The sequence below is a fragment of the Equus przewalskii genome, chromosome 10 (assembly GCF_037783145.1).
Source record: "Equus przewalskii isolate Varuska chromosome 10, EquPr2, whole genome shotgun sequence".
In the NCBI taxonomy this organism is placed as follows: Eukaryota; Metazoa; Chordata; class Mammalia; order Perissodactyla; family Equidae; genus Equus; species Equus przewalskii.
In genome coordinates this window covers 30,067,632-30,090,515 of record NC_091840.1, presented here as the reverse complement: position 1 = coordinate 30,090,515, position 22,884 = coordinate 30,067,632, and the positions used below count along the sequence as shown (strand labels likewise).

The 22,884-nt window shown below is 39.4% G+C and overlaps 1 protein-coding gene across 2 annotated transcripts in view; it reads left to right on the top strand.

Annotated features, from left to right (window-relative positions):
* Nucleotides 1-22,884, top strand: part of MMD (monocyte to macrophage differentiation associated) — a 26,468-nt gene extending 3,584 nt beyond the window's left edge. Inside the window, exons 2-7 of one of the 2 annotated variants that reach the window (XM_008519735.2) lie at nt 4,043-4,124; nt 7,425-7,585; nt 10,537-10,611; nt 12,258-12,359; nt 14,445-14,514; nt 20,818-22,884. In XM_008519735.2, the coding sequence (XP_008517957.1) occupies nt 4,043-4,124; nt 7,425-7,585; nt 10,537-10,611; nt 12,258-12,359; nt 14,445-14,514; nt 20,818-21,018 (691 nt within the window). In that variant the 3' untranslated portion in view covers nt 21,019-22,884. The remainder of the gene's footprint in view (nt 1-4,042; nt 4,125-7,424; nt 7,586-10,536; nt 10,612-12,257; nt 12,360-14,444; nt 14,515-20,817) is intronic. The other variant, XM_070560757.1, reaches the window with a different exon arrangement.

Sequence of the window (22,884 nt, the reverse complement as noted above, 5' to 3'; positions counted from 1 at the left end):
CAAGGAAAAGGATGCTCCTTCCCTCAGCCCCAGCCTCATGACCACTGGTTAGCTTCAAATTGAATATGTGGTAGAGCATCTTATTCTAGAACATCAGGAAGTCTTCCAGGACTGCCTGTTGTCTCGTTTTGCGTGTTCTGAGAGCATTGAATCATAGGCATGGAGTAGTCTCCCTATATATGCCTTCTCCCTTATTTCATAATGAAGCTAAATGTCCCCCACCGCCATTACCACCTCTGGCAATGGACACTCTTCCTGAACATCATGCTTCTTTGTAAAGGAGAGTTAGTTGTAAGGTACTGTGCACAGCTCAGCTTACATTGCCCCAATCAAGTGATGCCAAAGGAGGCCTTGGAATGTTCATGGTCTTGGCCTTTAAGAATTTTCTTTTCATGAGATTCAGGGTTCTTTTGGCTCTAAGACTTCCTTTTTCTCTTTGCTACATGAAGAACCTGCTGAATCCGCAGTGAAACTAATTGATGATGGGATATCAGTTAAGATAAAATAGTGCAGCAGCAGCTGGAATGTCTCTTTCTGTTCATTCCACACTTCTTTATTAAGCTCCAGCAATAGCTGGACATTGTTCTTGGGGTTGGAAATGAAATGGTGGACAAGAGGCCTTCCTGGAATTTACATTACAGTGGGGAAACAAGAAATAAAAAGTAAACAAGTTTAAAAAGTTAGATTACTAATTGTGATAACTCTGGTGGGGTGGGGAGGGCTGAAGTGATACTTTAGGTGGGACAGTCAGGAAACCCTCTGAGGCGGTGACATTTGAACTGAGCTTGACGGGTGAGAAGAGAGCTGAGCGTCCTGGAGAAGAATGTTCTAAGCAGAAATAAACAGCAAATGCAATCGCCGTGGGGCAGACAAGACCTTGGTAGTTTGAGCAGCAGAGAAGAGGTAGTGTGGCTAGAGAAAAAGGCTTGTGGGCCCCGGAGCAGCTGCAGTGTTATCCTAAGAACTTGGGAAGCCAAAGACAAGTTCGAAGCTGGGTTTGGGGTGTGTGATGGGATCTCGTTTTAAGAGACTGTTGGCGGCTGCTCTATAAAGGAGAGTCCGTGTGTGGAGATGTCGATGTCTTGATGTAAGGTAGGGTCTGTGTAACTCTAGAGAGGTGGGCTGATTTGGAATATATTTTGAAGGAAGTGTTGACAATGTTGCATTTGGAGAATGAGGAACACGTAGGAATAAGGACAACTTGCCGGGTTTGAGCTTGGGCCTCTGAGATGTGCTGATGGGTTGTAGATTTACTTTCTGAAGGCACAGTGCTTTGGGGCTAAATTTAAAGTGTGCAGAGGAGTGTCCCCTGTGAGTCCCTATCTCTCCATAGTTTTGGAATTCTGTCATGGCGGGTAGGGCGTAAGGCAGGGAGGGCGTAAGGGCACTGGGCAAGAGAGAGTGTTGAAAGAGAAAGTGATGAATGAACAAATCCTCCCTAACTAATAGCTTTATGAAGTGTGGTTCCCATACTCAAGACTAAGTCACTTTCTCTCAGCTCTCTAAAGCATGCTGGGTACTCTGTTCTAGCACTGGGGGGCAGTTTGGGTTACTCCCCTTAGGGGTGTCTTCCATAAATGGGCGATGTTTGCCATAACACTTGAGAACCGTCCTCATTCTTCTTGGAGGAAAGAGAACAGCCTCAGCGTGTGGGAGATAATTTGCATATTACATCTGCTTTTCCATTTAGGTCTTAGGTGATGTGATTTCTTCAGGAGGCTAAATGGAGGCTTGATTGTTTGCCGGCAGATCAGAGAGAAATGGAAAAATCGCACTGTAAATTTCCCAGCAGAACAGAGTGCTGTCAGTCCCCTGAGCCCCAGACAGTGATCTGCTTCTAGCATAGATGCTCTTCCTTTTCCTTACTGCCCGAGTCTGGCTCCGTCCATAACGAGAGAGCACCTTAAGTCACCAGGGGTGGGATTTTTTCTCTACAGCTTCTGAGTTTATTTTTAACCTGAGTGATTCCAGGTGGGCAGGGACTAAGCAGTCACAAACATGGCCACCCAGCTGCTTTGCTTTTGGGAGAAAATGTGAAAGTCTATCTCTGTTGCTGTGTAATGGCCTGACTATTTTTAGATTGGGCTGCCAGAGATATAAATTGCTATTTTAGTCTGCAGCCTGGTGGTGGGTAGGCAAACCTCGCTTACTGTTCCCTACACAGAGCACTCTCAATTTAATCCACCCGCAACCATCTTGGAGCCTGCCCTTTACCCTTTAAAGTTCCTAATAGGGTATGCTACTTATAGCTCTGTTGTTATGTCTCAGGGTAATGACATGGTAGATCCTTGAATGCTTGGGACGCTTTTAAAGCATCCTTCCCAAGAATATAATTATTTTCTTTTTTACTAATAAGAGCTGTATAGCAACACTCTTGTCCCTTGGGAAATTAGTAAAATTATTTAAAGAATTATCAAGGGAGAAAAGATTTATTTATCTGTGTGTGAGAATAGCTTAGATAAATTCTGAAGCTGTTAACTGCACGTTTCTCTTAAACAGTTTTCCAGCCATCTGTTGAATTCCACTCAATATATATCTTGCACACTAGTTAGATAGCTAACCTATTGGTAGTTCACGTGGAACATATTCATTGTCCCAAATTCATTGCCCAGTGGAATTTCCACCTGAACTCTCTATATTGGGTTAGTAGAGACTGTCATTTTATTTATTTTTTATTTGCTCTAAGGATAACAGTCTCTTCTTAATTCAGGAAGAAAGTGCTAGTCCTTTGTTAATAAACTGGACACTGTTTAGAACAACTTGACCATGTGTTTTGGCCAATGTTTGACAACCTGGCTCTGCCATTTGCTTCAGCCTGGTACCATTTTTCATCATCTTAATTAATTAGATGTGACGACTCAGAACTCCTTAGTGGCAAATAAGAAAATCCCCCTCTCCCAGTTTAAACTAGCTCAAGCAGAAGGATGATTTACCGGACAAAGCCTGTTGACATCTCCCAGGCTCCAAGCACAGGAGCGCAGCTTGAGTGCTGAGCTCTGAATGCTGTCAGGGCTCTTTGACCTCCGTTTGTTTCTCTGTGTCTGCTGCTTTCAGGCAGCTGCTTTTTTATCTTCCCGAGTTTACATCTCCCTTTTTCCCAAGAACAGAGAGGCTAAACCAGAATCCTTCATGAAACATGGCTGGGGTATGGGTTGGGTTTTGGGGGATCCTCACCCACACACTGAAATGGAAGAATGCCATTTGTCTCTTCAGGTCTGATGGTATTGGTGCTTTTCACTCTAGGATTGCTGATTGCCACAAAGTTAGCCCAAAAGGAAGTATGGAATATGGCCATGTGTCTGTATGTGTAACAGGTTTTGGTATTTGGATACATGCACACATTTGTTTGTATATGTGAATTTTATAGCTGAAGTATCAGGTACTAGTCATATATTTGGATTTTGAATCAAACTCTTAATTCAGGAAGAATGCAGGTGAAAATATACCTCTTGTGTAGGTGGCCCAGGGGCAGCCAGGTATCATTTGTTTGACCTGTCTGGAACAGGTAATGCAGTATAGGGAGACTAGTTGGACAGGCCTGCTAATCATGGGATGTAGGTTTAAAAATCTACATGTATAAAGCCTTATAAACTTTGAGAGAGAAAATAGAAACCTTTCAAATGCATTGTATCCCTTTTCATTTAATGGCAGTTACCAGCATTTGTAAAATTTTGAAAAATTCCCATGATTTTTTTCCTAAGATTTCAGGTTTGATCGTGCCCTTTTTTTATCTTTAATTTTTTTTAGTTTTGGGGAGTACCAGTTGAAGGGAGTGGTTTCTGTTTGCTTTTGGTTGGTAGAAGGTTTTTCTTTGGAATAAGCTGAAAGAATATTTCACCCGATAAACTGGGACATTTGCTTTAGGATCATTGCTGCTGACTCAGTTTACACCTGTTTAGTGGCTTTGGTTTTATTCCCATGACTAGGTATTTCCAGCAGTCGCTTCTTCATTTAGAATAGACAAGACAACCATTGGCAGGCTTCCCCATTGTTCTTCACAGGCTTCAAACTTTTCTCACATGATGTCCTTTTGTTTCCAAAGGTTCATGAACCACCGGGCCCCAGCCAATGGCCGCTACAAACCAACTTGTTACGAACATGCTGCTAACTGTTACACACATGCAGTGAGTGTATTTTTCTGCCTTTTTCTTCTTTCCCAAAGGGCTTTGGTGGGAGGAAGGGGCAATTATCTCTAGTGACCTCAGCCCGAGCAGTTGGATTTACCCATCTCTGTGACCTTACCTACCAGGGTATCACTGCTGGGTCACATCACCAGAAACTCTGTGAGCGTGTCTGACACTGGGTGCTCTGACCCACAGTCAGCTCTGTCCATCCTGGACTTGCTTTCTCTGACAAGATCTTCTTTAAAAAGATAATATCAGTAAGTACCCTAGGTATAGGAAAACCAAAGAAAACTATTTATGATGACTGTCAGCCCTGGAATGAAATGAATCGCCTTTTCAAGACAGTCAGCTGTGCTCATTAGCCAAGGAGAATTCACAATTTTTTCAAAAGGTGCTGATTTTACTAGGTGATCCTCTGAAACAGGTAGCCATATCCTCCCCACCCCTCCAGTGGCCAGTGCTTCTCAGAGCAGTTACTACTCCATATTGTTGAAGAAAAAACGGATTTAATCCCTAAATTCAGAGTGAATTTTTTCTTTCTTGTAAAAGCAAAACATGCTCGTTATAAGAAACTTAGAAAATATTGGAGAATATATAAGAAAAATAAAACTACTCAGAAATAACTTGTTAACACTTTGGTGCATTTCTTCTTTTTATGTGTGGTGTTTGTGAATATGTATGTATTTTCATAGTTTTGCTATTAATGTCATATTATTGGCGTTTTCTTGTGTCATTTTAAATTTCCCTTTATCTGTGATTTTGTATTCCCTTTGAAAATTGCATTTAGTCAGACTTTTGAGGGAAAAATGGTAGCTAGTGATATAGTCGGAAGACAAGAAATAGAAGAGACCAATTTACTCCTTTAGTGGAGAGTGTTTAGAACAGGCTGCTTTAATTATTTTAGACAGTGTTAGTACAATATGTAGGTTATATACATATGTCATTAAAATAAAATTTGCTTGAAGTAAGTTGTGCCTTTTCATTTCTTTAAGCCCTTCCCCAAAGCATAGTCACGGTGTTTTCTGTAAAGGAACTATGATGCTGAGTAAACCCAGAATAAACTAGTTTTTGGTGGATTTCTTTATAATCTAATAGAGCAATGCCATTTGGTCATTACTTAGCACAAATCAAACTTTATAAAGCCCCTGTTTTATGTATTATAATAGTGGAATTCAGATATTACTTGGTACTACTGAAACATCACCCTAATTTATCACTGGCTTCCTTTTTTACTTAGGTGCTAAGCAGATTTTTACTTAAATAATTCATATGCTGGAATCTTGTTAAAATTTTTTTCTTTAGAAAAAAATTGGTACCTGACTTGCCTGCCCTGGATTCCATGAAGGGGCTTCAGTAGTGAAATTTGGAGTAACCGCTCCAGAGGACAGTCTCCCTAGACCCATGGTATAGATTCTGGGCACAGGAAGGATTCAGTGGAATTCTCTAGACTTGAGCTGACCCCTGTCTTTGCCTTAATGACATGCTCATGGGAAGCGAGCTTGACAGCACCAGAGGGTCAAAATGTTTAGAGTCCAAACTTGGTTTTAAAGACGGCACAGCCTAATTTTTGTCACCTTTACCAGCCTGGGTATCCATTTTTCATTCTTGACTAAATGTTCGACGAATTTAACAGAACTAAAAGTAAAATTACTTCTGAAGATAATTGTCCACAGGCCCCTAAGAAAATAAGTGTGTGTGTGTGCACGCATGTATATTTAAGTCTAGGTCAGGATTAGGATATAAGGAATATAAAAGTTTGAAAAGCAGTTGGTTTATTTGTCCTGTTCCTTCACTCATGGCTCCAATATGCACCCATTATTTTCTCTGTTTACCAACTGCAAAACACTGATAAAAGTTATGAAAATATGCCTTGATAGTTTCCATACTAGGGACCAATAAGAGCAATCAATGAAGTGCTTGTTACTTAGCACAATGTTGAGCATTTAAGTATAATAGTTTGGCTATTGAGATGCACAGCTCACCTTTAGGAATAATATTTGCTTGAGATGGACCTGAAATATCCCTCAACTTATCTCTTCTGGATCTGTCACAAGTTAAGGAACACTTGTATAAAACAAAGTTAAGGAAAAACTGACAAAACCTCCATGTTAATTTTTTAGAACATAAATTGTCATCTTATTAAACTGTATGCCTGGTTTTTGAATTTCAGAGAGCAGTAAAATTTCTAAAACAGACAAAACAAAAAACTTTCATCATCCTCATTTTGTTAAAGAGAGGATGGTTTAACAAGAAAAAAGTAGGAAGGGCATAATCTCAAAATAATTAAATTCTGTTTTATGAGAAACTTTATTGTTTGTTGTTCTTAATTTTCTCATTTTGTCTGGACCAATGAAAACTTCGGCATTTGAAAATTCAGTGCTGATTAATATTCTGTTGCAAGAGGGCAAAAATAGATGTTGGTGTAAAAAAGGTAAGATTGCTAAAGTTTGCATTCTGTGCCAGGTATACTTACTCTAACATCTGATGAAGTAGCTTATTTCTCCTGAGGGTGTCTGTTATTATAAAATGTTTACTAGTCATACTGATATGACTAGTTATTGAAATTTGTATCCATATGAAGTATAAAATATGGTGCAAAAGGCAAAATTCTAAGATTCTAGTCTCTTAAAATTATTTGAATAGGTGAGAATGGATTACCCTTGCTTACTTGAAAGGTGCAATTAAAAATGAAATAATCCAAAAACCCTTTCACTCTGCAGTAGCCCCCAGTTGTTGTAATGTACAGATCCAAACTAAAAATCAGGACATGTGACTTGAAGAATTGATTTTTTTGTGTGTGGCGTGTACATTACAATACTTATTGACTAGATTCATTCACTTACCCTTTGCTGAAATATTGGGACTTTAGGAGTACCTGAGGGAGACAGAAAAGAATATTGAAAACTTAGGACCTCTCTAGGAAATCTGGGTATGTTCTTGGCATTTGAGTATTTTAAGTACCTACTCTAAATCATGTTAGAGAATAGCATGAAATGTGTTCTTAATTAATGAAATTAGGATAAAAATCATTTGTTTTGCAACAGTTGAGTCATCTTGCATCCTTTACTGCTTATTTGTGTGTACATTGATGGGTATAATTCCTGGGCTCTTAACAGCAGTACCGGTTCCGGTGCAGCAACTGACAACTTTATCTGGCTCTTGTTATGATTATCCAGGAGAGGCAAACATTTGTTTTAAAATAGTCTTTCTAAAATTTTCCCTGGTAAACTTATGTATTTTTAACACAGGTCTCAATTCAGTAAAACTTAGGAGATTGACTTTTCTTTGCCGTTCTCTCAGTTCCTCATTGTTCCGGCCATCGTGGGCAGTGCCCTCCTCCATCGGCTGTCTGATGACTGCTGGGAAAAGATAACAGCATGGATTTATGGAATGGGCCTCTGTGCCCTCTTCATCGTTTCCACAGTATTTCACATTGTATCATGGAAAAAGAGCCACTTAAGGTACAGTGAACGGCATGCCATTTCAACAGAATAGTTCACTCAGGTTAGCCTCCCCTACTGGCATGTGTTGGTGAGGTGAGGCAAAGAATGACATTTTCCTGCCTTTTAGACTATAATGCTGTCCCATTATTCAGGAAATTTTCTATGCATTGGACAGAGTTTGAGGACCTCCCAATGTATCTAGGAAAAGTAGGCCTTTGCTCAGATACTACAAACAAAATTGCCCTGCTTTCCAAGGACATACAACTTAAAATCCCGAGACCTATTTTCCAATGATATCAAGCACACCAAAGATGCTCTAAGTGTGTGGCAGCTGTGGGCTGGTGACAAAGTACACCAAACTTGGAGTCAGCAATGGGGCTTAGAGTCCCAGCCCTGCCACTTAGTGTTGTGTTGTCACTTGACCTCATGAAGCCTCAGTTTCCTCATCACTAAAATGAGAACAATAATGCCTGACTCAGGATTATTGTGATAAGTGAATGAGATGAAGTATGTGAAAATGATTTGAAAATTACAAAAGACTCTAGGACAAAGTGATGTAAGGAGGTATGCTAGAGCTTGGGTCCACTGTTTGGAAGTTCAGCTTTCAGAATTAGGTCCTATGTATCTATTCAAACAAGATTCTGGTATTTTGCTACTGTTAGCTTTCAGGTACTTTCCAGAGAATACCATGGTCCCTAACCTCCCAATAAGAAGGACGTAAAAGCATTCCTCTTCTTAGTGAAGGGTTAATTTGGGGGAATCCAAATGGAGCAACATGCTACGTGGGTGGGAATGGGTTCCTTATGAAATAGATTCTGTACAACCCAGAAGGGCAAAATTTCTTCTCAGCGAAACAGGATTCAGAGCAGACTTAGAGTGATTTTAAATAATATTAGAATATACTTTTTGATTTTATGGAATGTCCCCAAAAGTCTCCACCTATTTAAACAATCTAGTATTAAGAAGACATGCTTCATTTCACAAAAGAATTTGGGACTTACAAGATGATTACTGGTTTCTTTACATGTAGAATCAGAGTTTTAGTGCTGGAAGGATTCTTAAGGGTCGTCTAATCCCATCCCCTTAATTTTCACCTGGAGAAACTGAGGCTCAGAGAAGTGGTCTGACTCACCCAAGCCGGTGATTCTAGCAGAATCTGATCATCCCAGGACCTGTGACTCCAAGTCCTGTGGTTTTTTCACCGCGCCCTTCACTTATGGCTTATAGTTTGCAGTCTGCTACCTTTCCCTGTAAGGTGACAGTTCCCTGGGCTTAAAATAAAAGGCCATTGAATCACAAGGGCGCTCCGGGACACTCAGAAGAGAGCCTCAAAAGTACCTGTCTTGCCTCTTCAGGACACACTGTCGCAGAGGCCAGAGCACTTCATTATCTTCTTGGCACAGTCCAACACTTGTGGTTGCCTCAGCTGACTCAGCTCTGATGTCTAGGTTTCTGAATCAATAAAGAGTTGTAGATGCTTACTCCAGTATTCAGAGCCTCCCTGCCAGGGACTGGACAAGAAGGTGTAATAGAAACCAGACTCTCTTGAACCTTGAAATACCACTGCTAGAATCATAAGCCATGGATGGATTTTTACTCTGCATTAATTTTTTTAAGTATCCAAGTATAGCCTTAATTTAAATAAAAGAGAGGAAGGAATTAGCATTTATTGAGTACCTACTATGTGCTAGGTGCTGTGCTAAATACATTTAACGCTCACACATACTCTATGATAGAGAAGTAATGTTACTTCTGTTTCACCTGTCAGGAAAGTGAGGGTCAGAGAAGTGGATGGCCAATCGTGAATAAAAGTGCAAGTCTGATTTTACCGGCTGTAATAGTGCGTAACAATGTAGAAAGAAGGGTTAGCAAGGCCCCAAACCTGGCTAAGAATCGCAATCATCCAAGGAGTTTAAAAAAAATATTCTCCTCTTCCCTCCATCTTCTACCTCATCTTCTAACACTTTTAAATTAGAATCTTCTGGACTAGAGTTCCTGACTATATTTTGTGAGCTCCCCAGGTGATTCTGATATGCAGTCAAGTTTGTGTTAATCTACTTAGTGTTCGCTTTTTTAGACCTGTGACCTAAATTATTTTCACTTCTTCACTAACACTAACCATGCCTGAAACACCCTCAGCCTGCTTTGCTGACATATGTGTGTTGAGGCGAAAATCTAATACTAGTGCTCCACCAAATCATAGTTACTACCCCTTGAACACTGAAAATGGATTCAAGACAATGCAATGCATTCGTACTTTTAAATGACCTCCTAAAGGGCAGATTGTCTCATCCTTTCTGTGACTAGACCTCAGTGAGCCCGATCTTGGTACACTTCCCAACTTTTCCGTTTTAGAAGGAGGAACTTGCTTAGAAATCCAGGTGGCTACACTCTTGCAGAAAATTCGCCTTTTGTTGTTGTTGTTGTTGTTAATGCTGTTCCTAGTATATTACAACTTCTTACAACTTTATTACAACTTATTATCTACACTAAGATGTTTGACGTAAAGTTTTCTTTAAAGATATTATAAAAAGTCATGAAAAATGTGACTTCGGGGAATGTTTACTGAGCATCACGACTTCGTGCCCTGCCTGTGATAGGGGTTGAGGAGTGGTCTGCCCTCAAGGAATTTCATTTTCCTGTTAGATAGGATCTAAAAGAAATGGGAAACATCAGAAAAGACAGATTTTGTTTATTGGTTTATTTTAACCACCTCAGAGTCCCTGTGAGATTCTGTCCCTGTATCTCATGCCTGGTGAATATCTATTGTATGTGCAATCTTAAAAATATTATAAACTTTTACTTCTGGCTTCATATTATTAAAAATAGCAGTGTGACTTTGAAGGCCAAATTATAAATGCCATGAGAAACCAGAACAAGAATGGAAATCACAACATAGTGGAGTGATAGCCCATACTTCCAGTCTGAAATTTTTCTGAAAACTTTATCTAACTTTTTCCCCCCACTAGGACAGTGGAGCATTGTTTTCACATGTGTGATAGAATGGTCATCTATTTCTTCATTGCTGCTTCTTACGCTCCATGGTAAGATACGGTCTTTCTATTTTTAAAGGTAGTGTTTTTCTGATAGAATTCCTCAGTCCTCTTTTCCTCCCTTCTTCCTCTCCCTGCTCAGCCCCCACGCATATACCCCACCCGTCTCCTCTCAACACACAAACATACATGCATGTTTTTTTCCATTTTAATTTACTTGGGTCAGATTGCATATTTTCAGGGGAGAATGTTGCTGCTATTTAGAATACATATCTGGCATTGGATTGTTCAAGAGAAGTGCTATGAACTTGTGTGTAGGTGGCTTGTTCACTTTTGAAATACGTTACCTTTGCCTTCCGTATTCTTTCTATATACTTCTGCTGCTGTTCAGAATGCTTGGACATCTAATTGTTTAAGTGGAAATGCTATAAATATGTAGGAGGAAAAGAAGCTCACTTTTGAAATTTAGAGTTTTTGTCTTCGATTCACTTCACAGCACAGTAGCTACTGTATACATGGAATACGTTTCTCACTTTTGCTGTATAAGAGAACTAGCCAAATTAGTTAGCTACTTAAAATACCTAATAGTCTGTTCAATTTCCTTGATCTTCCTGCCCTTTTGGTATAGATCAGATAGAATATTTTGTTGCTGTGAAACCAATAATTAAAGAAACATTAGTTTTCCTCTGTCAAGTCATTGTCCAGTTTTAAACACTCAAATTCATAATATGTTATCAACTACTACAGTCATTAGAAACAGCAGGCCTCTGGATTCTGACTAATGCAGCATCCATCATTCAAAAGAAACCTAATTATCTGTTGGAGTAAAGAGTAAGTGCTTCCTCTCCCCAACACCTGTTAGTAAATTATAGGTCTGCATCATATTGGAACGAGAACACTTAAAGGCTTTTGTGTAGTATACCTCAATTTGGAATAAGTAAATAAAAATTTTAAATGTAGGCTGAGGAATCAAATATTACAGTAGGCAATTTGTTCATATGTAGTCTTTGATATGCAGGTGGTACCTTTGCCATTTGGAAATATTAATTTTGTAGCAGTAGTCGATCAGAACAACATTTGTTTTTTTCTCATATCTATTCTTAGTATGAACTTAGTACAAATGAATCTGCAGCATTTTAAAATGCAGCCTTCACAAGAGTCCATGGTTAAATTCTAACAAAATGTCTTCCATAACAGATGTTGGGCTGATTCTTCTCATGTTCTCTCTTGGCAGAGAGATTGATAATGGAGACGCTTGGTCTGTGTATTAGGTATCCACTGTGGGTATGCGATCCCAGGTCAGGATTTTGTTCAGGGTTCTCGTCAAGCTTTGTAAGCAATCTGCTCCCAAATATGTTATCAGAAATAAGAAGGCAAGCAGCCTCTACAGCAGTCTGCCTAATAAGGAACCACAGATGTGATGGGACTCACTTCTACATATCTCCTTTTAGCTGGTTCTATTTTTAAACCACGTTGGGTCTAATTCTGAGTCTTAAAGGTCGACTGACAATTTGATCTTTGAGTTACTAATTTTACCAAAATTGCCCAAATACCTCCATGGCATGTTGTGTGCGTTTTCTTCCTAGTCTTATCCTAGTACTCACTCTGCCAATTTTCAAGACTAGGGGAAAACGCAGGTTCTAAGAATTCCCCTCATTTATCACTTCTGTTCTTTGTTGTCATGTTTACATTTTTAGGTTAAATCTCCGTGAACTTGGACCCCTGGCATCTCATATGCGTTGGTTTATCTGGCTCATGGCAGCTGGAGGAACCATTTATGTATTTCTCTACCATGAAAAGTAAGAGAAAATAATTTACATTTGATAGTTTTAAAATTAACTGTCTAAATTTTATCTACATTACAACGCAATTTACTCATATTTGCCCTTCAAAATAGTAGAAATACATAAATAGAATAAATATTGTTTATAGCAAATCTTCAAGACCATTTGGTCTTCATTATCAGTGGGGAGGTTGCTGCAGAAAGAAATGAATGGCACTTGTGTGGTGTGAGGTAGTTGAGGGACAAGGCGGACTGTCATTTTAGAGTCAGTTGGACCTCATTTCACATCCTCAGGTAGCTCGGCCTTATCAGCAGACTGGCCTTATCCTCTGTGATACACAGTTACCACGTGAGAAAAGCAACTGCTTTTCAAAGTTTTCTAGGAAATTGAAGATAACAGACATGAAGTGCCCAGCACAACATTTAACCTAGATAGGAACCCAGAGGATGTCCCAAACTAGGATTCCTGAGAAAGGAGATGTTTGGAAGGACATCTAAACTCTTAATATCCTAACCACAGGGCACAATTTTTTAAACCTATTATTTGTGGGTCTTAGAAGTGTGAAACGATATAAATAGGAAAGCTGATTGAAATTTAGCATCTTAGCTCGAGAGGGGACCTTCAAAGCCATCTATTCCAGCTTCATGCTTAAAACTGAGAACATTTAGGACATGCATTAATTAGTACTCATCTGGAATTAGGACCCAAGGGTCCTAGCTCCTATGCCATGGCTCTTTTCATTATTTCACATGTCTGAGTTTGAGAAACTCACAACCATGAAATCATTGTCATTGAATGCAGTTTATTGAATTCTTTATCTATGGTGGTTGGCAGAATGGCTCTCAGAATTGAAGATAATTTGTGTTTATCACAGAGTATTCAATTGTGTTCTCTTTTCAGAAGAAAATGGTAGTTTTCAATAACTTCTCTTTGACTTTGAAATTCACTTAAATGCATTTTTTACCATAATTAGCAATTCTTAATGGTGTTGTGCAGTATATATAAGTCCAAGGGAACGTTTTGCTTCTTGGGCTCAAACTCCTAATTTATATTCTTGGGTAAAATAGAAAGTAAAGTGGGCTAGCCCTAGTGGCCTAATGGTTAAGTTCAGTGTGCTCTGCTTCAGCAGCCCAGATTTGGTTCCCAGGCACAGACCTATACCACTTGTCTATGAGTGGCCATGCTGTGACAGTGGCTCACATACAGAATAGAGGAAGGTTGGCAATAGATGTTAGCTCAGGGTGAGTCTTCCTTAGCAAAAAAAAAAGAAAGAAAGTAAGACAACTATCCTTCCTCCTCTTCGAGACCTGCTAATGTAAACCACAGCTGCACACCCCTTCCTCCCCAGCTTCCTGATATGTTCCTTCATGGTGGATTTGGAGTATAAAATACTGAGAATGAGATATGAGTCACCCTGGGCCATTCGGTGCAGCAGATATTAGGGATATTACCTAAACTGTGCCAGGTGATGTTCTAGGCCCTGCAGATCCAAACGTAAATAAAACTCGGCCCCTGCCTTTGAGGAACGTAGAGTCTAGTTTGATGCAGCAGAAATGTATGTTGAATTTCAATACACTGTGTTTCTTAGCATTTTCAGACATTCCACAGCCTAATGTGAGGAGCCTTACAAATTGGAGTTTGTGCCGATGCAAAATAAAGAGACAAACAAAAATACATGCCCTTTGCTCCTTAGGGCTCTGTCTGTTTGCCACTGAGAAACTAGGCCCCAAGCGGCATCCACTTGTCTTCATAATTTCAGTTTCTTATGGCTGTGGGTTGAATGGTAAGGAGGGCAGACACTCTGGGATTAGAAGGGGGGACGCACGGTGGATTGGACTCCATGATAACTACTTTTGACAGAAAACATTTTCCAGATAGCCTGTGGACTCTGATGCTTCTCAGTCCTGAAAGGACTGCTAGTCCATTGTTATTCAACCACAGCACTTTGGTTAGAGGCCTACTGATCTCCTGCTGGGAAAATGCATTTCATTTGAATAGTTAAGCGTTTACATTTCTTTTTCAAAAGGAAAAACTGGTATGGAAACTGTCTGAGTGTTGTGGGAATAGATAAATTAAGTTAACTGCATTTTTATCCTGCAGGTATAAGGTGGTTGAACTCTTTTTCTATCTTACCATGGGGTTTTCTCCAGCCTTGGTGGTGACATCAATGGTAAGAAGTGGCTTCGTAATTTTCCTTACTTCACCTTATTTTCTTTGCAATTGCTGGGACTCTTAATATGTCTATAGATACAACATGTAGCCTTTCTTTCAAAGTTAGGATAGTTGTCCAGTAACTTGAGACTCAAAAGAAAAAAACATAAGTAACGAAGTGCCAGCAACTTGTACTAGCTACTGTCCAGAGTTTGTAGAAGTTAATACATTTAGGCATGTTTCTTTCCTTATGCTAATCTTCCGTATTAGTTTCTTTTGGATAACCTTTTGGTCCACCCCACCCTTCCCTCAAAGAACTGTGAGAGTATGTGAAGGTGCGTATTCCTGTGTGAATTACTTAGTGTCTTAACCCTAAATCGACTGAAAAGGGTAAATTTTGAGGTTTCTTACAGTGAAGAAAATGTACATTACTGACTTTTTTTTTTTTGGTGAGGAAGATTGGCTCTGAGCTAACGTTTGTTGCCAGTCTTCCTCTGTTTACTTAAGGAAGATAGTCCCTGAGCTAACATCTCTGACAATCTTCCTTTATTTTCTATGTGGGATGCTGCCACAGCATGGCTTGATGAGCAGTGTATGGGTCTGCACCCAGGATCCAAACCCATGAACCCCGCGCCCCCAAAGTGGAGCACGCAAACTTAACCACTACGCTACCAGGCCAGCCCCTGACTTTTTAAATCTTAAGAATTGGAAGGACCTTAAAAGTTCATTTGGCTCAACATTTTACTAAGTCATATTATTTCTTTTTCTCAATAAAGTGCCTTTTTTATTTTTTAGCTTTGCTTGAAAATTTCTTTTGGGGACTTTCCTGGATGAGAGTGTAACATTACCTGTAGTAGGCAGTCACATGTGTATATATTTGAACTCTCTTTCACCTTGAATTACTGTTGAGAAATCTATGTATATCTGTCAATTTGAAACAAAAATATATCATTACAACCTCACCATCCCATCCAACTGGTTACTCGTGCCTGTTGCTAGGTACTCCAGTGTCGTCTATACTGTGGTTTTTGGCACTAGCCACTATATTAATTAAGAAACTCAGGTGCCAGCTCTGTGGCTGAGTGGTTAAGTTTGTGCGCTATGCTTCAGCAGCCCGGGGTTTTGCCAGTTCAGATGCTGGGCGTGGACCTAGCAGCGCTGATCAAGCCATGCTGAGGCCATGTCCCACGTAGAAGAACTAGAAGAACCTACAACTAGGATGTACAACTATGTACTGGGGGGCTTTGGGGAGGGGAAAAAAAAAGAGGAAGATTGGCAACAGATGTTAGATTCAGGGCCAAACTTCCTCACCAAAAAAAAGGAAAGTCACAAGATGTTTACTTTGAACTCTCTTCTCAGCCTGTAATGGTCAGAAGAATTATACCAGTGATTTCACTCCTGAGCTCATAGGCACATTGTAAGAATGTAATTTTACTGTACATTGTTCTTGCCCTGGTCATAAAAACACCTGTAAAAGGTTTAAGAGTTACAAGTTTGCTTGTGTTTTTTCACAGGATATGTCTTAATGAGAATGCAACAAAATATGTTCTTTGAGATATGACGTTTGTGATGGCTTTAATAATTACCAAGCACCAAAAATACATAGAATTTAGTTGGTAAAGGCAACAGGGAATGGTGAGGAGTAGATGAATGACTGAAATGAGAAAATCTGCCTTGAAGGCGATATAGTCACAGGGCGATTCAGGACACCCGAAGCAATGTAAGCAGGGTCTATGTGAATAGGTTGCTGCTCATTAGAGTAGAACTTGAGGTAAATTCCCTTGCAGTGTCATAAGAGCAGGTTTATCCAGCATTTTTACTAGCCTAAATCTCTAATTGGCATTTTCACAAGTGGTACAATAGTGGGTGACTAGTGATTATGATAATCAAACAGGATAATCCCCACACTAACTTGAAGAACTTAGAATCAAACAGAAAAAGAAAATTCGTATTAAATAAGACACTATAATAAAGTTTTGAGATATCTTTGACTGGAGAAAGTATAGGTTGCTATGGGAGCACATGACAGAAGTACCAGTGGAAATGATACTTAAACTGTTTTAGAAAGACGAGTAGGAGCCGAGAGATGGTACAGGTGATACAAGTGGTGTAGGTAAAGATACAGCATGAAGGGAGCCCTGAAGAGGAGGAAAGCACTAGTATCTTTGAAGAACTGAAAATAGTTCATTGTTTGGATCGTGAGTGTGTGTACCTGTTTGAGTATACGTATATGCATGAGGTGGGTAATGATGCAGATAACACAAGTCTTGTGATAAAGCTGGAGAGCTGGACAGAGACCAGATCCAAAAGACCCTTGTAATCCATCTGAACTAATAAAGAAACAGACAGTATGGATGAAGACTCAGAGCTCTGGTTCTGGTCAAAATAATGGGTATCAGACTTACCCTGCTGCCATAAAGAACTATAAAACTGGAAAAAGTATATGAAACAACTATTTTTTGGCCTTGGACACACACAGTGTAGGTCCTTGATCCTTGAGGCAAGAGAAACCAAAAGATAAGCTTCAAATTCACCCCAGTTGTCTCCCGGGGGACACTTTCCAAACGGCAGTGAAAGAAACTGATCCAGAGAGCTGCAGTCTGGGTGGAGGAAATGGAAATCAGCATTTCAGCTACTGAGCCAGCTGCAGTTTGGGGGGCAGCATGCTGGAGAGTAGGGAGCTTTACAAAGAGAAGTCTCCATAAATCTACAGAGTCGTTTCCTTGAGCCTTTGCCCAGATACTAAGCTGGATTTGCACAGGGCAAGACTCTGCATGCCCTGGCTGAGAATAGCCATGGGAAGGCTGTGAGATCAATGGAGATTCCACAAGGTGCCCAGTGCTGAGAGATATCAGAATTCCAACCAGCCAGGGTGAAGAGACCGTGCTGAACAACTCAGGTATTCAGTTGACCCTAGCAATTTCACACATTAGGAGAAGAGCTACTGTAGCCTGCCATAGCAAAACCCCAAAACAAACCTCGAAAGGATAAAGTTGATTTTCCAGTAAATAAACTGCCTACCAGAACAAACCCAACATTCTTTGAAGGATGACAACAGAATCTATGCTCCTTAACAACTTGGCATCCACCATCCAAACAAACATTACTAGATAAGCAAGCAGAAAAATGTGACACACACATACACACAAACACGCACAGGTAAGGAAAAACAGGTCAATAGAAACAGATCCAAAGATGACAGTTGTTGAAATTAGCATACAAGGACTTTAGAACAATGAGTAAACAGATGAGGAATCTCAGAAAAGAAATGGAATTATAAAAAAGGAACCAAATGGAAATACTAGATCTGGAAACTATGCTATATTAAGAAAAAAGTTTATTGGAGAGGTTTAACACTAGATTGGATACTGCAGAAGAAAAGATTAATGAACTTGAAAAAGAATAGACAAGCCACAGACTGGGAGAAAATATTTGCCTTCTCTATATGTATCTAGCAAGGGATATGTATCCCAAATATATAAAACACTCCAAATCAGTAGTAAAAAGCCAGTCCTTTAAAAATGGGTAAAACACTTGAACAGACACTTCACAAAGAAAGATATACAAGTGCCCAATAAACCCTTGAAAAAGTGCTCGGCATCACTAGTCATCAGGGAAATGAAAATTAAAACCTCCATCTGCTTCACTACACACCCTGTAGAACGGTTAAAATGAAAAAGACTAGCAACACCAAATACTGGCAAAGATGTAAAATAACTGGAACCCTCCTTCCTTTTGGGGGAGAGTATAAAATGGTATAACTGCTTCATAAATTATTTTGCAGTTTATTATAAAATTAAATGTACATTTATGACTCAACGAGTATTACCCAACAGAAATGAAAACATATGTCTACAAAAAGACTCATAAAATACTGTAGATATTAATTTTATTCATAATAGCCCCGAAATGGAAAGAATTGGTAAATTACATTCAATAAATCAAGGGAATGCTAAGTAAAAGGAATGAATGATTGATATACACGAAGCATGTGTATGAATGTCAAAAACATTATATTGAGCAAAAAGAACCCAGATACAAACATGTACATACAGTGTAATTCCATTTATGTGAAGTTCTAGAACATTTAGACTTAGTCTGTGGTAATAGTAATAGGAACAGTTATTGCCTTGGTGGAAGGGATCGTCCAGGATTGGGAAGAGTTACCACAGAACTTTCTGGGCTGATGGGATAGTTGTGTATCTGGGTAGGCGGATGGGTTACATAGGTGTGTGCATTTATCAAAATCCATACTGGTCACTTAAGGTCTGTGTGTTACACTCTCAATTAATCATCAATTTTTTAAATCATCCTCCCCCCCACCCAAAAAATGAATGCACGTTCAGGAACCAGACTACCTTGGTTCAAATCTGATTGTGACACCTAAAGGCCATGTGGCCTTGGGCAACTACTTAACCTCTCTGTGTTTTAGTTTTCTTATCTATAAATTGGGATAATAATAGTAGCTAATTTAGAGTTGTGAAGATTAAATGTGTAAATATGTGGAAGAGCTTCAGTGTCTGCTACATAGTAACACAATAAAGACATTGATAATGAAGAAAACATTTTTGTTTTGTTTGTTTTAGCATTAACTATGTTCTGGTTCTTTGAAAGTTGATAAGGTAAATGTGATATCATGAGGAACTATCTATTAACAGAATGTTTGTCAAAACCAGCCTGTGTACTTGGTTTGGTCTCTCATTTATTGTTTTAGCAGAAAGAAAAAAGAGTGGGTATCTTTTGGGGCAGTGACCAGCTGTATGACTTTGTTCGGGTTACTTCATTTCTCTGGCCTTACTCTCTTCATCTCTAAAGTAAGGAGGTTGTGTTAGATGAGCAACTCTTACCGTTTGGGGGTCACGTGCCCCTTTGAGAATCTGATGAAAATCTTAACCTCTCCTAGAAAAATGCCCCTAATGTATGTACATGGAGAATTTTGTATAATTAGTAGATATTAATTGCTTTATAACCTTTAGGAAATAATGTGTTGTATTTTGGTTTTGGCCTTTTTTCACTTTTTAAATAAAGATAAATCTGGCTGAGTTCCATCTTACTAGATTAGTGGTAGTCAGTTAGGGTTGGCTCTTTCCCTATCTTTTGATCCTACAAAAACCGTGGGGTTGTGTGAACTTTGAAAACAGGACTGATCCTCACCTCTGGCCCTAGATCCTCGCTCCTGGTCTTCTGCTGCTGCCATTGCTGTAGCCTGGGCCTGTGCGCCCATTCCATTAGGCGGCTGCATGAGAGCTTCCCCATGCTGCCTGCTGGACTTGGCGGCAGCAGCCTGCTCCAAGGCTCACAACATCGCAGCCATCAGTGCCCAGGCCTCTGGGACACCCACACACCAGTCCCCTTGCAAGGCCTTGCCACCGTCTGGCTTATATTACCACCTACCCTGCAGAACCCAAGACCTTTCTATTCCTTGTCTCCAGGAATGCAGGGGCCTGACTAGTTTCCTCAGCTTCCTCAGCCCTGCCTCTAGTCTCTTCCCCTCTCAATCACACAACCCGATTTAATCTAGGTAGGCCTAGGTCTTTGAAAACCAAAAGCAGCCTAAACATTCTCCTTAGTGTGCTAAAGCACACACAACTGTTAACTTCTCGCTAAGCTAAGAACCTCTGAGGTTCAAGGACAAAAAGGCCTGGCAACATCTAGAAGGTACCCTATGATCTCTGATCTCGGAGGCCACTTCTAGCTGTGATTTTCCTGTGTCAGCCAAAAGGAACCAAGAGAAGCCTTTTGGTTTAGCTTATATAATATACCGTAGGACTGAGGTTATAGGCCTTTATATTACCAACCAGACATACATCATATTGCAAACCTAAGTAAGTTCACACAAGCAGGGAAAGTCGCAGAAAAGCAGTCAGTGCAGAACAGGGTTTAGGAGGACAAAGGGACGTGAAAACTCTGGCTGGGATGTAAATTATAAATGGAGTGGCGTGGGCGTGCCTTGTAGAGAAGAAAGCTTTTAAAGAGGAAGATGACAGCCAGGGATTGTACTTTATTAAAATGAAGTGCTGTATCTGGATGCAATTGCAGTCTGCTTAAACATGCTATAGATGGGCAGAGTGTGCTGCTTTTCCCTGTGGGACCTGTTACCGTACTGCTTGGTCAAATCAAGACGGCCAACTCAAACAGTAATCCAGGTGGATGTCGAGGAGACTTTTCAGTTTACTTCATGCTTACAGATCAGGATTCTGTCCATGCCTAGCTACTTCATCGTCTAAAAAATCAGGAGGCTTAAGGGGACTTGCAGTTATCTCTTGAGCTTGTCACATCAGCGTAACATCAAAACCTTTTTATTTTTTTCCTCTGTTGACAGAATAACACCGATGGACTTCACGAACTTGCCTGTGGGGGCTTAATCTATTGCCTGGGAGTTGTGTTCTTCAAGAGTGATGGCATCATTCCATTTGCGCATGCCATCTGGCACCTGTTTGTGGCCACGGCAGCTGCAGTGCATTACTATGCCATTTGGAAATATCTTTACCGAAGTCCTACAGACTTTATGCGACATTTATGACCAATCTTTACTAGGTCTTCAAACCAGTATTATTTCGATTATGGCACTTGGGAGTGGGGTAAGAGCTGAAAATTGCACAGAGAAAAAGAAAAAAAAAGAAGACAACTGCACTGACTTTCTTTATATCTTTTGAATATAATTACTGTGAAAGTATAAAGGCTGTGTTCTGGAATTTTCCCCCTCACAGCAAATAAGGTAGTGAATTAATTATTCATTCCATTCCACTATCATGAAGGACTCTGGATAGACTTGGCCAACTGATGTTTACAGACCAGAATTTTGTATTTTAATTTTACAGATTTTACTACATGATTTTTCTAAATTACTAGGTCAGGTTCTAAAAGTCAGTGCAATAACAAATCTTCCTTTTTAAGAGAAAATTGTTTCTATCTCTTTCCCATTAGCTGTGTAAAGAATCATGGACAGAACTTACACTACTTTTACCATGTTTCATCTTGGCATAACATGGTTATTTTTTAAATAGAAACCTTAGTTTTTTGTAAATTTTTAAAATATTTTTCATTGAAGCGCATCCCTGCGGTTCCCCATTCATGTGAATTTTTGCAGCAAGCTGTCAACATTCCACAAGCGAACAAACATTATACCTCTTCTGATAGTTTTATTAAGCATGGAGAAATTGCCAATTTTTAAAAACTGCAGTTTCCCAAACTTTTCTGCCAACCTCTGACTCTGAATTCCATGCTGCTTTGGGCCATCTGCGTGACCTATTTGGTTTACCAGTGATGGAAAAGTATTTTGATATCATCAACTTTTTCAAAAGACTCGACTTTTTCTCTTTGCCTTTGCCATGTTTTCTTCAGGATCTCTTTCAACAGTAGATGAGTATTCCGTCTGTATGATGAGAGTATTATTGGGTTAGCCATCTGCTGAAAACTCCTGAAGAGAGTTACGAATTACAGTGAATAGTGGTATTGTCTGTTCAGTGCCCGACAGTTGAGTCATTGTCACTTAGCTCTATATTATCAGTTTGATATTGATTTTAAATTGTGGAAGTAGATGCATGAATTCACATTTCTACCTTTCCTCTGCATCTCCTGATAGACTTTTTTCTTTTTCATAGAAAAATATTTAAAGCATTGTTTGACAGATAGAAACTCATGCATCTGTGGTCCATGGGTTATATCCTGGCTCAGTGGAGTGATATTTGATATATTATTTTTGGTTTCCCCTCAGTGTCTTATATTAAGATTAACATATTAGTTATTTTGTTGATTAATCTCCTCTTGGTGTTTTGATAAATGAGCAGACCCTGCCTTTGGATTGGGTGCTGATAACGACTATTTTCTAGTAATGGGTTTGATCAATGAAATTGTTGGTTTGATGATACATTTAGGCTTATTCATTGAAATTTTGTACTGATACTGCTTTAAAAGAGGGTTTATTTTGTGTGTGTGTGTGTGTGTGTGTTTAGAATGCTCTGATTTTGGTGAATTATATGGGAATGAGAAACAGAAGAACTGGTATTTACTGGTGAATTCTTAAATAGGTGAAGTACCCAGTGATAACACCAACCAGACCACCGCTATCTGCATGATTCTGAACATCTAGATGCCTGTTGTTTTATTGTGTATATTTTATTTTTAATATATTAACTTTTGTAGATTCATTTGAAGTCTGCTCAAAAGTAACACTGTCAAAACCACTAAAATATATGTAAAAAATTGTGCTGTAGACTAGAATAAAATTGTTACTTGGATTTGTTCCACTGTCTCTAAATTAGATGACTGTGAAAATGATAATGCATTTTTGAGAGCTTGAGCTCATCCAGCATTTGTAATTTGTATACTAGCCTTTTTTTTGAAAAGTAAGGACAGGAAGAAAAATAAATGTGCCCTGTCATCTAGA